This window comes from Hyposmocoma kahamanoa, unplaced genomic scaffold, assembly GCF_003589595.1.
Source record: "Hyposmocoma kahamanoa isolate Upper Pololo Valley unplaced genomic scaffold, ASM358959v1 63, whole genome shotgun sequence".
In the NCBI taxonomy this organism is placed as follows: Eukaryota; Metazoa; Arthropoda; class Insecta; order Lepidoptera; family Cosmopterigidae; genus Hyposmocoma; species Hyposmocoma kahamanoa.
The window spans coordinates 64,189-80,100 of NW_020653851.1; the positions used below are offsets into that span (position 1 = coordinate 64,189).

A 15,912-nucleotide genomic window follows, 5' to 3' on the forward strand; every position below is an offset into this window, starting at 1 on the left:
GTAAACTTGTCTGATACAGTACTAACACGAGACGGGTCATCACGTCAATTTATATCCCCGGACGAGCCGGCCATAGGTTATCGCTATCGATGTTCGAGAATGAATAACCGTCTCAACGCTTCTAGGAATATTATGTCAATAACAAAACCGAGTTAAAACGCAATACACAAAGAATATTTATTGTTAGAAATTGAGAAATCATATTTTCCTAAAACGATCACGTCCTAGCATTTTAACACTGTATTATAATCATTTAAAGACAAAATTAATAATAACTCTACATTTTCGTAATAATCAAAGTGCCACCAAGTTCATAATTTTGATTACTGTTTTGGATTTAACTTCGTGGTTGGCAAGTCCCAGGAGTTAATACTTCCGGAACTTCTTCCCATTTTGCGAATTAAATTTACAGCATTACCCAATTAATATATTTTATAATGACAATCAGTACGTTTATAATTTACCTTTTAAATTTTATGAATTTCAATCTTGTAAGACCCAGCAAACTGTAATGAAAAAAGCGCTAAACGCCTAATGTGCAGGGTCAAGAGCACGTCAAGACTTAAGACTTAAATCTCTATGCCATCTAATGTAAACATTTTTTGCAAGCTTCTGGCCCAAGCAACTATGCACTCAGTTTTGTTAGAAAAAAACGTATTTTTGTGGGCACAACATATTATGATAGTAATGTAGGTTGTTCTATATTTCTATCATAATGGGGTATTCCGATAAATTATCTTTAGTAGATATTTAAAATTGTAGATGGCAACCCTGGGATAAAGTAACAAAAATAAAAAGCAATGAATTTCGAAAATCTGATTTAGGTATATCACACTAAATATGAAGTATATAAAATATAAAAAGAAATGCAAAACTATTTAAACAACACTTCAGGAATGTTGATTTAACATTCATTTCCAATTAAAAGAATTTGGTGAAAACAGTAAACTGTTGTTGAAGCGATGACAAATCGATATACTTTTTGAATTGTTAGTTTGTAATAAATAACATAGAGGGCATTAACTTTAAAATATTAAAAGTACAGACTCTTAGCGATTTTATTATATATTTATTATTGTATATAATTATAATCAACGCCAAGAGCAATTATAAAAATTATGGCTCACGATTCGTCAGCGCCGGAATCTGAGAATCCTCTCCACGCTTTATTCCGTACTCAAAGACCCATGTGCACCAGAGTATTTGAAATGTAAGTTTCAATACTTTGGTGTGCACAATGCCCGTGATCAGCGTTCACATAATAAATTTAATTTATCTGTTCCTCCTCACCGTACTGGTTTTGTCTCTAACTCGTTTACTCTTCAGGCAATACGACTCTGGAACGCTCTCCCACCCCATATTCAAAGTGCGCCAAATAAACTCGCATTTAAGCAGTTAGTCCGCAATCTAATGCTAGATTCTCCACCTGCATCACAATAGTCTCATTTGGATATATGTTTATTATATATATTATTATAATATAATTTATTGTTATGTATATATATTTATTATTATGTATGTATAAAATTAATTTTTATTGTTTATGTATGATCATATTTATGTACATAATATATACATTAACCAAATTGTTTGTTTATTAACTCTATTCCTCTTTTTTCCTTTCTCTTTCGTTTTTGTTTGTTTGTTGTCAAGTTTTGCAACGCCTGTTAATTGTTCTGTACTCAGCTCTCTGGTTAACTGGTAGAGAATGCCTAGTGGCATTAAGTTCGCCATTTGTACTTTTTTGTATGCAATAAAGTTTAAATAAAAAAAAAATAAAAATAAACTTGACAAAAATGTGATTGCTGCCATCTGTTGGCCTTATTGAATATGATTACAATCGCATCGTGGGTTTGCTTAGTACCATCTATTGATCAGCGTTAAGAATCAAAATAAGAATTTGCTTACTGTGTCCGGTCTCTATAATATTCTGCACAACCCTATATCTTCCGAGTATCTAAAAGAGCGATTCAGCTTTCTCAGACTCCAGGATAAGTCCTGATCTTTTCCATCCTTCAATTCTGGTTTTTATTCTCACTCCTTCACTGTTCATGCGGTCAGACTTTAGAATCTGTCCTGAACTATTCATGATAGCAAATCCTTAGCAATTTTCAAAATAATAAGCTAAGGAGCACTGTTTATCGACAGTTCCATCCATTTTATAGATATTATAGTACAAAATATGTATTTATGTAAGCATTTATAGTTTTAATAATTTAATGTTTTTGATTTTTTTTTTGTTATATAATTTTTATTTACTTATACACGAAAAGGCGTTATAAGTATTGTTTCCTGTATTTATGTCTTCATGAAGAAATTGCTGTTAGAAATAAGCAGTACCTCTTGTTTGTTTTCCTTGTTACTAAATGTGTGTCAAATTTTCTCCGCCTGTTCTTATATTATTCATATTAATTTTAAGTGCGCGGGTTGCGGAAAGGGAGGGGCGGGAGGTGTGGGGACACCTGACCTCATAAAATCTAAGCTCACGTTAAAATACCTCGCCTTAACTTATCTCTCAATCGACCTCTGTATCATAATTATAGGTAAACAAAGATAATGTGGTATTAACTAATTTCCCGTTAATTTTATTTGTGGGATGTTTGTGAAGCATAAAAACAAATCAAATGATTTTCTACGAACTGTTTATTGACGACCGAATGTGATAAGCACAAGGCTTAAGTGCAAGTATACAAGCAAATAACAAGATGTTGCGCTTTTATATGTATATTACATTTTATGTGTATAAAGTCAATAATAAAAAGAGTTGTGTGTGTATTCAGTGAGCCCTGAGCCCCCTTTGAAGAAATTTTGTAAAATATATAGTCATTTAGTAATGAATCAATTGTGAAACGGCCGTTTAGAAGGGTGCTGGTGAAATTACAGGCACATGGGACTTGTCAACTTATGTCTCAGGGCGCAGTGGCCGTGCCCCTCAGATCTTTGCGATTTAGGGCTCTGGTACTGCAACTGTTGTGGATCGGCGTGTCGCTTGTCACCAGGCGCACGACTTGTTCGCTCCATCACTTGGTATTATATAAAAAACACCAATATTTCTATTTGTAAAAAGATAAAACAAAAAAATGTGAGGTCACTCAGTTCCCACAGAGGGCCAATCAGAGCCTCTACCATGAGCTTACTGCAGTTGACGCAAGCGAAGTATTTGATAATTTTATATAGCAAATTGTACAGCGCCCTCTAGCGGTCCCAAGAAGAAAACATTTTACATGCATATCCGGTGGACCACAGGCATCGACTATATAAGCAGAAATAGAGACGAAAAAAGGGCCACCCATCCCTGGCACCTCATCAGGCAAATGGGCCTTATACCACTTTTAAATATCAACTCTCGTTTGCACTGAAATCACAAATTAGAAAGCTGAAATACTACAGCGCGAACAAATGACTTGTGTTTACGTCTCCGTATATTCCAAAAATATTCTTTATCTTTATAATAATAAAGACAATATCTGTAACTATGGGGGGCTGTTCCATTCGGTGGTGTAGGAAAAACAGCAAAACATTTAATTACAAAACAAACGGAATCACATTTCATCGGTAATTATTCAATTTCTGTCCATTAAAGCAACGCTCAAGTTAAACTGATCGATTTGAAGTGAAACAATTGACGACACCCATCAATTGTTTCGAATCCGGGCCGACCAATCGGAGCGCAGTTGTCACCATAATGATTTGAATGAATAGTTTTCAAACAAATTAAATGACATTTCGTCTCTATTTCTGGTTATATACTCGATGCCTTACCTTAAACGTTTTCACTACCTGCATGGCAGTCCACCGCGCAGGTAGGAGACTGCTCGTACACTATCCGCCCGCAAGGCGGACTGCAATGCAGGATAAAGAAAGCCCTGCCTGCCTTCTAGACTATTACATCCTCCTTCTATTCCTCTTTCAACTAGCGACGAATGTGACTTTATAGTCACCATGAGCTTATGGTTTTTCCGTCCTCTAAGGTATAAACCTTAGAGGACAGAAAAACTATAAGCTCATGGTCTACAAATGAGTAGGAATAGTGTTTCTTTTGGCGGGGATGGTATGTGGAAACCCGAAAACATATATACCTTTCAGACTGTTGGTCCACACTGGTTCCACAAGCAACTGTCTTAGGAACTTTTAGGTCATTCTGCGAAAGCAAAATTGAAATAGGCAATTTCATTTTTTAATCAAGTGTGAGTTGCTCACAAGAATTGATGCAATTTTTTTAATGCTGATTGACTCAGTCCTTTCGGCGGTTTAGGACCACAATTAGAAATGACATCTGCATATAACCACTTCTTGAAATTACCATTTCTTTAAATGCTACTTCTACAAAAGAACTTTTCTTGAAATGGTCACTTTTTGAAATGGCTTCTTCTTGCTTTGACCATGTCTACAATACAATATGTGTCGGTTCCGGATTAGGAGCATTACCACAAGTTTAGAGGACATACATTAGATATTGATTATTATCGCCCTGGAGCGTAACGACTCTCCGTCCATCGCAACTGGATTTCGCAACCATTTGCCAAAAATAGGCAAATAAGTTTGTTTTTAGTTTAGATACATGTTTGGGCATGTAATTTGGCGAAAGGGTCTAAAAATAGTAAAAACCCAATTTATAATTAAAAAATAAAATGATAATTTCAAGAAGTAGTCAATTCAAGAAGTGGTCAATTCTAGTTCAATTCAAGAAATGATCAATTTGAGACGTGACCATTTTTGTGGTAATTTCTCATTGTGGCTCTAAACCGCCGAAATTGTATGCGAACATTTTGTTAGTAGGTTAATATAATATGCGGAAAAGAAACCTAACAAGAGAAATTCTAATAACTATTCTACCTACCTTGTGTTTTACGGAAAAAAACAAAATCTTAAGCAAACTTAATTTTATTGGCATAAACCGTCAAGCGAAGGCTTTATAGCTTAACGTCCGAGCCCTGCTGTCGCACCGGCCCAGTGCAAACGATGGGCACGACGCGCTCGTTAGCCTGTGGCGCGTCCAGCATCGCCGTCACTGTCAGAACACCATCAGAGGACAGGCGAGACTGGACCGAATCTTCAGTACAGCCTTCTGGAAGAGCATACCTTCGAAAAACAAAATAACATTAAAAACGATTATTGCAAAGGTTAATACCGAAGATTGACGTGAGATGTCGCTGTAGTAATAGTAATGTCGATTTTATTGGATATCATGAAATAATTTTACTGCCATGACATTTTTTTTTGTTTGTATTTAGAAATAAGGCCGCCCGTTGTGCCTGCCATTTTTACTTTCTTGTATTATTATGTATTTGTCCATGTGCAATAAAGAATATTTGTATCGTATTATATTATTTTTTTGTCAAATTACACCACTAGTTCCTTATAATAAATTATCAATACAAAGACCGAACACAAAGAAATATTTCTTCGATCTGACAGGACACGAACCTAAGTCTGTATACCTAAGTCTGTATGCCAATCTGGGGCAAACCACTCTTTGCCTCTTTGAGAAAAATAAATTAATACCATGGTAAGTGTTTTACTTATATTATATATATCTTATATAGTGATATTCAATCATCGAGTATATAACCAGAAATGAGACAAAATAAGGGCCATGCATTCCTGGTAACTTATCAGTGATACATCACTTCTAAATATCAACTCTCGTTTGCACTGAAATAGTACAGCGCCAACAACTGACCTGTTAAGTCGCAGTAAATTCCAAAAAATATATTATGTATTTATTATAATAAAGATAATATCTCTAACAATAGCATGCTGTTGTATTCAGTGGTATGGGAAAAACAGCAAAACATCTAATTATAAAACAAACGGAATAACATTTCATCGGTAATTAAATATTAAATATGCAATTTTTAAATTTTCGTCCATTATAGCATAGCTCAAGTTAAAATGGTCGATTTGAAGTGAATTAATTGACGACACTCATCAATTGTTTCAAATCGTTTATGCGTCTTATTCCCACCTAATGCAACTCCCATTACGTCATCTCATTCTATTCATTAGGCACGCGTTACTAGTGTTGCGCACTGAAAAAATCATATTGTGTCGATATTTGCAAATATAATTATTACTGTATAATGATTTATTTAAACAATCGATAAAGTAAAAAATCTACAGCTAACGTCCTCGTGGTTAATTATTGAGCCATGAGTATAACGTATCTATTTTATAAGTATGTCAGATTATGCACAAGAAACACTAACTATTACTTAACAGATTGTAGAATTGTAAGTGTGATTTCGCAGATGACAGAGTTTATAGCGAATCGTTCATTGTTATTGCTCAGGAAAATTGTGCATTTATATATTATGCAATCTTCATAAAGTTTAAATCTTAAAACTCTAATAGTGTAGTTGCGACGCCTCAATTAATTAAATAAGTACCTGTATTTTTACGTATCTAGTTTGTGCATGTTAAATGTCGTTTGCCCTTTAAACGATTGTTTAACTAAACATGGCAGTTCCGCTTATCCAAGGTGACAACAACATGATCGACCAAATTATGGACTGCGTCAGAAGTGGATCTACCCCTTCGAAACCCGTACTGGTTATCTGATAGAAATTGGCCAGTTTCCAGATCATTTACCAACCTGTTGTTTAGAATGCGCTCGAGGATTTGACAAGGCTGGCAGGACAGAGATGGGCCTATAATTGTTTAAAAGTTTTCGATCCCCCGCCTTGTAAATTGGGTGTACAAGTGAGCGGCGGTATAATAAGGTGTTTGTATCGTCTTAATAAATTTCCAGAAATACCATCCCATCCTATTGCACAATCTGCTTTTAGAGTGTTAATTAAATGCTCTATCTCTTGTTCATTCGTCTCCAATAAAACAAATGAATCACCACTACATCGTTCAACCAAGTAACGACTAGGATTAGACCGCCAGGCTTGCATGACGGAGTGTGCTAGATTAGGACCGGCGTTCACATAGAAATGGTTCACCATATCTATAGAGTCCTGAGGTGTGTTTCCTACGTGTAATAGTGAATCATTCACAGCTTTATTTTTAGTTACATTGGTAACTTTACCAATGGCCTCCCATAGTTGTCGCCCATTTCCACAAGCCTTTCTGATTTCTGCCCGTTCAATGTCCCTTTTTGCTTTTTTTTAAGCGGGGATTGCAAAAGTTTCTATATCTCTTATAGGAGACTTTGAGGATATCGTCATTAGGATGTTTCTTTAGTTTCCTGTGTAAATTGTCTCTGTGACGCATGCATCTTATTAAGCCCTGAGCAATCCATGGCTTCAATGCTCTTCGTCTACGAGATACATAATGAGATTTAGTGCACGCTTTAATCGCTAGACGAATGGGATCTGTCAAAAATTGAGTAGCAATATTTACATCAGAAACGGAGTACACTTTGTCAAAAACTATTTGATTAAAAGCCTCATCAAGTCCTACAAAGTCGATCTTAGAGATTTTGCGACTTGAGATTATACTACCAATTTCCAAAGATAGTGATCAGTAACCGTTGTGTCCAGGACTAGAGTTGTGGCCGCGAAAGCAGTTCTCAAAATAGTATGGTCAATACACGTTCCGCTATCCTGCCGCGTAGTCAAGAAATATCCTGGGTATAAGCCATAATGAGCTATGAGGTCCTGGTAGTCAAGAGAACCGGTATCGGAATTAGTTGGTGTGATGTCAATATTCAAATCTCCAATAATAACAACGGTACCAAAAATCGATAGGTCACCGAGAACATGACCCAATTAGATCAGAAAATTATCAATGTTAGCAAATGCGGGTGGTCTGTATACAGCCAGATGAGTACCAAATTTGATTAACAAACAGTTGAATTCGGACACTGACGGTTCCTCCACTGTAACATTACTATAGGCGCTATTAACATAAAGCACAAGGCCATCATTCTGGTTATATAATTTTGACGATTTATGTACGTTATATCCAAGTAGTGTAGGAATATTTGGGTTAAGAGATAGCCAGCACTCAGAGAGAATGATCAAATCGCAATGCACTGGCACTCTCCGAAGTAGTGTTAGCAGGCTCGGCATGTTAGCATTTATGCTACGGATATTCTGGGAGATAAAATTGAGCTTTTTAGAAGATTTACGCAATCTTCAGGAGAACAGAAATAAGATTCAAAAATTAACGTATTATCAATATAGGTATGTCAATAGATTATTTGTATTAGTCATTTTTTAATAAGACAAAAGAAATACACAAAAATGTGTTCATATATATAAAACATGCATTATAAATCGCTATGGAATGAGAAGTTTACAATATGAAGTAATATAGGTACGATTTCGAGATAGTAGTAGGAGTTACTATATAATCATAGTGCGCATAACAGTAAAAGTTTGATGGGAGGGAGTAATTTAAATTGTGGATGTGTAATATGTGTAGCAGTGTAATTTGTGTTTGTAGATCTACATTTATGTGCAAAAGGAACATTTGTAAGTAGCTCCGATGGACATTCAAAATCAACAGAAAAACAAACAAAAAAAGATGACCACTTGATTACTTTTCACTTGGCAACATTATTTTGTCCCTTTTTCTTTTTAAAAAACATGACAAAAATGTGGCGAATTTTATTTTCACAACATTTATATTTAAAAGTCAAATCTCATAGGTAAGCAAATTAGACTTGAAATCGACATGTTGATTAAACTCTACTGCTCATTCGTAAGGCAGATTTCCCTGAGAAGAATGAGCGAGAAACTCTAGCGGTTGGTCTTTGTAAATATACATTTGAATACATTTATCATTACAATATTTAATTTAAACATCTAAGATCGAAAATACCTGCAAGAGCAGAACGGGTCCGCAGTACGCAGAAATTGTATAATAACCTCAAGTATACAGTTTTTGTTTCACAATAGTTTTAAACCTCATAAATGGCAAATTTTGGATATTAATCGGAATCTTATTATAGATATCACAGAACTAGTGGAATAAAGAACTCGGTACTTCTGTGAAGAAAACTGTACATCAGAAGAAGGGGGAGTAATCACGAAACGCTTACACGAAATCACATTTTGGAAATGCATACTTTTAAACCATCACCTTTAGGACACGGTAGGCCAAATATTTGATATTTTTTGACTGCGATGAGATATGAATCTATTATGTAGAATTTTACAGGGGTGATTCCGCTTACCGCGCTGCCAAGCCATTTGACCCCATATACATCACTCTGATGGGCAAGGGCACTCTTCAGAGGCAGCACGTGTGCTTAATGGAACTACAGGTACGTTTTTGAAATTTTCTTTCAAATATTTTTGACCGTTTGTACAAAATATTTCAACGAAACGAAGTGTGATGATTCCGTAAATTTATTATGTACTTTTGAGTTAATATCTTAATTTAAGCATCGAATGCGCAAGCCACACTGCGAAAGAAGCTATTTTTTTCTTGTTTGCACGAGGAAATCCTCCTAGGATACCTCTCCGCCGCGGGGGCAGCAAAAAGGTTATGCCGGCTAAAACCTCACGGTGGCCTTCTCGGGTGCTCCAGTGGGAAGGATCCGGGATCGACTTTGCGCACCGGAACCCCCCAACATCTAGGAGGAGCTACGTCCTCCCCCTCCTCACCTCACGGCGAAGCGGGCCACATCGCCCCGTCGTTCTCCTCGCGGCTGCCTAAGGTACGCCGCCGCCGAGCGGAATCGGCCCTCTTCCGACCACGCCCAGCGACCTCCTTCTGAAGCATCACCGCTTCACAGAAGCCACTAGTACTACCTCATGGAACTCTTGATCCGCCAACATAGCCGTTACTATGCCTGGCGGAGAGAGATCTCGCCCGACCTGAGCAACCAGGATGTTCCACGCGGAGGTGGGCCTCCAGCGTGTGCTGGGCGGAATCCTGGTTCCTCCCACAATGGTGTCACTGCGTCGTCGACTCGCGTCCGATCCGATTGAGATGCTCACCGAAGCACCCGTGCCCGGTGAGTGTCTGTGTCAGTCGGAACGTGGTGACGCTTCCGCCGGCTCAACCGGACTTCGAGGTTCCAGCCTCTCGCGCCACTTCGCGAACGCCCGTCGGCTCTCCTGCCACCGCACTTCCGGCGGCGCAGCTTCCTTCGCCTGGCGGAGGCGCGCGTAAATACGCGACTTAACGTAGCCAGAGCATCTATTCATACTTAGGTTCACACCGCGAACTAGGCTAACCGAGCTAACTAAACTATAACACAACGATCCCACTAGCTATGTAAAATATGTCGCCCTTCTGCCGCCCTTCACTCCCGCACGTATCCATAGTCACTAATTACTACGTATTAGCTTAGGTTACCTGTGCATGCAACTACGTGAGCTGAGTGAGCTAGCTTCGTTTGCGGTGTGGCCTGCCCTTTATTTGGGACTTTAAAAAATCAATTCGTTGATAACAAACGCGTTTTCCCCAATAATTACCTCCTCGTGAAATGGCGTGCCACCCAGCCGTGCTCATCACGTTTCTCGTCGTGCCTGCCTTCCACGATAACGAACCCCCCGTCCGTCCGTACAGAGATTTCGTCCGGCGAGAAGTGGAGCACGTCGAGGTTTATTTGAAACTTGTTCTTTGACGTGTGAGTTAAACCTGTGCACAGACCAGACAATTCGAGTGAAACTTAACAAGTAATGCGTTTTAATACAATTATAATAATAACGCACACACTCATGTGCCATGGACATACACATAGACAACTACAAATTACATCCAAACTCGCGAGAGAAATAAATATAGACCGTACAAATATTTCTCTCGACTCAGGAATTGAACCCGTGACCTCATTGTTACACCATGGTAACCGTTCTACTACGGAGGCAGTTTGCATCCCAACGGAAGCTTAACGAAGGTAATTTTATACGATTTTGGAGAAAACTTACTTCAAAATTCTTCGAAATTTTTACTTAGAAATTATAAAAATAATTATATTTGCTTTCACCAAAATTTCAGGCGTGAAAAATTTGATACTTTTAGACGCGCATGTCTCAAACATCCCACGGCTATTTTTTTTTCTTTATTGTTTTTGAGTGCTACGAACGCGTAATAGTTACTAAAAATTATAAATGTTTAAGGCACTAAGCACCAATTACACAGTGATTTAAGTGCCTGTTAAAATCATGTTTATTCATATTTCAAGTTTTAAATTTGTTTTAAATTCGTTTATGAACTGTAACTACAAACTCGCGCCAATTTTTTTCCCTCATACTTTTTTTAATGATATTAATTTATGACCATCTCATTTTTATGGAACTTGCATTTATACATTTTCATACCTATATTAAAAAAAACTAATATCTTCCTAATTAAATAATCAAGGTAGCTATTTAGTAGTAAATTACTACTAAAACTTTACCAAATATAATCTCTGTAATATTTTTTACTACACTAACATTTGTTATAATATTTATTATTCAAAAACGTTTCACATTAGTGCCTTGTTTTATATTTTACAAATTCAAACGTAACTTTTACTAAATCAACACAAACGAAATTTCATCCACTTATTTGGTTCTTAAGAAATCGTTCCTTTTAAAAACGTGCGGATTGAGTGAGCATAAGAGAGTATTTGTAAAAAATTGAAAAAGGCACTAATCGATCTGTAATTAAAAACGATAGTTCAACTAAACTTTTACTAAAAACTAGCACAATAATATTATATGTAAACTTAATTCTTTTGTAGATCAGACTGGCCCTCTGTGAGAACTGAGTGAGCACACATTAAGTTATTTTTCTCTTGTCTTATCTTTTTACAAATAGAAAGATTGGTTTCTACAATTGTTTTAGAACTTTTACTAAATAACTAATACATTTTAAACATTTTACAGAGGGTCTCACTTAATCACACACACGTCATAGGTAGTAAGTACCTCGGTAAAACATTGTAGTACATACATACAATTCACGCCCTTATCCCATCGGGGTAAGAACAACGTCGACGAATTTACCACAAGTATATTCCAAGTACGTCATCCACCAATTAATACGTTCCACTGCTGGGCACGGATCTCTCAAGTGAGGGTTATAAGCCGTAGTCCGCTACGCTAACTCAATGTGGGTTGGCAACTTCACGAGTTTTGAAGGTTTCATCTTTCATAACAACGTTTTCCTTCGCCGAAAAGCTTATGTCAAATTTCAAATAAAATTTCGCTCATAAATTCCAAGAATCTCTGACGTGCGAACTCGGATTCGAACCTACGGCCTCTCCTAGAGAGCCTATAGGCCAAATGAATGCTGCCACGGCTGTTCAGATACAATAATATGCAATAGAAACCTTGAGAAACAGTACGCCATGGCACATCACCACTCATCAGGGACGACGTCACCGCATGCAGCAAATCGTCGTCGTAGCCCAATTCGAAAGCGCGTCGACGTTCCAATAAATATGGAAGTAGAGACATAATTTACTATTTTATGGCAAGAAATTTTAAATTTCAATCTGACGCTGCAAACGACAAATGAATGACGTTTTCGAAAATTATTTTATTCTATTTTTAAAACTTTTTGTTTTTCAACGTAGCCAGTTCATACTGACTAAAGAGTTTAACTAGAAGAAAAAAGATTACATAGACAGAATTTATGATACGTTCATCCTGATTCTAGTTCAGTCTACGAATTCATACATTTTATTTTTTATATATTTCTATTATTCAAATAAAGTGCATACATACAAAAATACGAAAACAACTGAATTTACATTTTTATGCATTTTAAGTTATTTTTACGTATATAACATTTAACATGCGTTAGCTGTAAGTTAGTATGAAATAAACCTTCAAGATGAACACACGTATTCCTACTCAACAAAACATTTCCTTTCTACAAACAAAAAATTAACATTAACAACAACAAACAAGTAATGGTCACAGAACATTAAACCTATTACATTTTTTATCATTTGAGCATTGACTTACAAATAAATGGACGACGGGTCTAATACAAAAACCACGAAAAAAATGTCCCAAGTCAACCTATTCGAAATTTAAATTGTAATGTCATCGCAGTATCGCGCTGTCAGTCGAACAAATGAAGACTAAAGCGGAGTTTGGCGCTCTGTATACGATTTTAGCGCCTTATAAGTGCGGACACTTTTTAGCGCGGACCCGACGTCCATATAATTGTAAGTCAATGCATTCGAGCAATTTTTTTTTGGACCTACGCGAAACTTCGTTTCTGCACTTTGAAGTTACAGTGTTATTTGTTATTTTAGCTAGGATAGCGAATCGGTTTGGTTGGCCTCCCGCAAACGGGTCTCACCAATCAAATTGAAAAGGCGCACATATTATAGACAAAAAAAATACGGTAGCACCAACAAAGCATACCAACAAATTAATACTTACATCCTACGTATATACAAAACTACATGGAAACTTTGAAGAGACAAGAGACAATCGTACAGTCGATTGAAAAGATTCTAATGACTATTAAGAAATATTCAGCAAGTCGCAAGACTGAAAACTACAATACAAAACGGCTAGATGCTCTAAATGACCCGTGGGAGGAGTTCGTGAACAACCACGAACAGCTGGAGACCGAGCTCAGTGATGTTATGACGAGTGAGTACGTTGTTAACAAAGCCTTTGACAAGGTAAAACTAATATATGACACCATTTCTGACCTGCTACGAAACCACAAACCGAAGTCTGAGGAAAGACGAGTGCCATCGAAAACGGACGAACTACTAAGTCAACAAGAAACCAAATTTCCTGTCTAGTAATAATTATTTGTTACGCAAGGCTGCAAAGTTGTTGTTTGAGTGAGTGTATTGAGTGCTTGTATTGAAACCTGAACAAGCGAAGGAAACTAAGGGTCGTATTCCAGAACTCTACTCAATGCTAAGTCAGGACTTGAGTATTGCAGTGAGCACTGAAAATCATACTCAAGTCCTTGCCATTAGGGTCGTATTTCCAGTGCTTGAAATCATACTCGTGTCTGCTCAAATCCTGACTTGAGCATTGATTACAGTTCTGAAATACGCCCTAAGATTCAAAAATAGATTTCTGAGCGTAGCGAGGGTTTCAAGGCACGAGACGCAAAACAAATTTGCTGCCGAGCGAAACACACAACTGTTCACCTCACTGTAGCGAGGAAAATGGTAGATGAAAGAAAACGGCTGAACTGTAAAACCTTTTTTATTGAAAAGAAAAAGTTAAATTTTCATTCTTGCTTGTACTTTTATTTTGTGTGAATAAGTGATTATTGAAATTATTTTGCTTCTTCGACGAATTAAAATAATTTAATAAACAGAATTAGTTATCATTGTCAATTTAATATCAACAATAATAAGAATAAAATATACCAACGGATTTATTTTGCATAAATAAGTCATGACAAATCGCGTAGTTGAATGCGCCATTATCTTTTCATCGAAAGAAAAAGTTAGGTGCACCACAGTCCATCGTCAAGTTTGAATTTCAAAAACCTTTTCCTCGTTAGCGTGCAAGAAACGCTTTTGCGCGCAGATTTCTAATGAGAAAGAAAGCCTTTTCGAGCTAGTGAGGTGAGAAAACACTTTTCAGGCTGGACTGTACCAATCAAAGTATATTATTATCATCCTGGGTAAAATATTTCATCTATGACATTGTCAGTAATATAATAAAACACAAAAACATATTTTTATTTTCTTTTATTAAGGCTTTGGCAAAGCCATCAGCCTAAACATGAAGTTTAAATATGTTTCCGTAAATATGGCCGCCACAAAGAGGATAGGCAATTTGAGGCGGCGTGCTTGGATTGACTCGGGATTCCTTAAAACGGGCCGATACGGGTATTTTAGTTCGAGATTCGTATAAATTCGCGTTTTAATCTTCGATTAAGGCACAATAGCACTATCCCATTCCACTTTAAACTAGATTTCACAAAATAATTGAAAGTCAAAATAAAAACGACACTTTTCCTTCCAAAAGGTCCAGAGCGAATCACAAAAACATAAGAAAAATCCACAGACCTAGCAAAAACTTTTTTTTATATAATATCAAGTGACGGGACTTTCTTGTCTGTCTAACGAAAGTTGAGACTGGAGAAACGCGGGAAAATTGAAATATATTTGGTACCGTATCACGGGTGAAAAAACTAGTTATTTTTGATACAAGTGCGGAAAGTTAGTCATTATTCTCGAGTTTCGACGCTTCTTGACCCGAGCCAGAGGCGAGGATCAAGACTCGAGACAAGTTAAAATGACTAATTCGCACGTGTATCAAACGACGGTTTTCAATACATTTGCGAAAAATCTACTTTGAAAGTAAAATAAAACCGTATATTGCAGTGGCGCAGCGCGCAGCGGTCTCGCGTAATACTCACCTCCGGTTATTGTTAATACTCAATCAGCCATCTTTATGGAAGATATATTGATATTTTTAAATGTAACCCGTTGTTTTATAAAACACCTGTGCAATTTAAACAAATAAGATGTTTTGTAAGTAAATATAAGTTTTAATGACGAATGACTTACGTCACAAAGCACATAAATATTAAATAAATATACAACCTCTTTAGTTCTATGTTTAAGACTTGAAACAACAGTAAATTTAAAAAAAATGGAAAAGTGAAAAGCACTAGTGCGAAAAATCCAACTTTCGGCACAATTTTAGTACGAAAAATACAACTCTCTTTTTCTCTTTTTTTTGGTCTTTTCTTTGCCGTAATACTCCACATTCCCTATGAATAAATATATTACCATTGAACAAAATTACTATCTATTGAAAAGACTAGCAAAACTTCACAAATTTCATGGAAAACAAAATTAAATCGGAAATTCACACCATTTCTCAGTCTAGACAAAGAGAACCACAACCTAGCTTAGATCTGATTACACTAAAAAAGTCGTGATTTAGTCGTAAAAAACTAGATTTAGTCGTTACGTACGCCGTTTTGAAGTTATTAGAGGTGTTTTACTGTCCACGCTGAAATGGATCGTTTTCAGATAACCTCCAAAAATGTGTCCCGTTCAATAACTTTTATGTT

At 36.6% G+C, this 15,912-nt stretch overlaps 1 protein-coding gene across 1 annotated transcript; it reads right to left on the reverse strand.

Annotated features, from left to right (window-relative positions):
• Positions 1-4,868: 4,868 nt before the first annotated feature.
• Positions 4,869-12,366, reverse strand: LOC113230088 (protein lethal(2)essential for life-like). The gene is made up of 3 exons (XM_026463842.1): positions 12,224-12,366; positions 10,377-10,542; positions 4,869-5,082 (listed from the first exon to the last, which is right to left on the reverse strand). The coding sequence occupies exons 1-3, from the start codon at positions 12,348-12,350 to the stop codon at positions 4,914-4,916; spliced, it is 462 nt and encodes a 153-aa protein (XP_026319627.1). The 5' UTR covers positions 12,351-12,366; the 3' UTR covers positions 4,869-4,913.
• Positions 12,367-15,912: the final 3,546 nt, after the last annotated feature.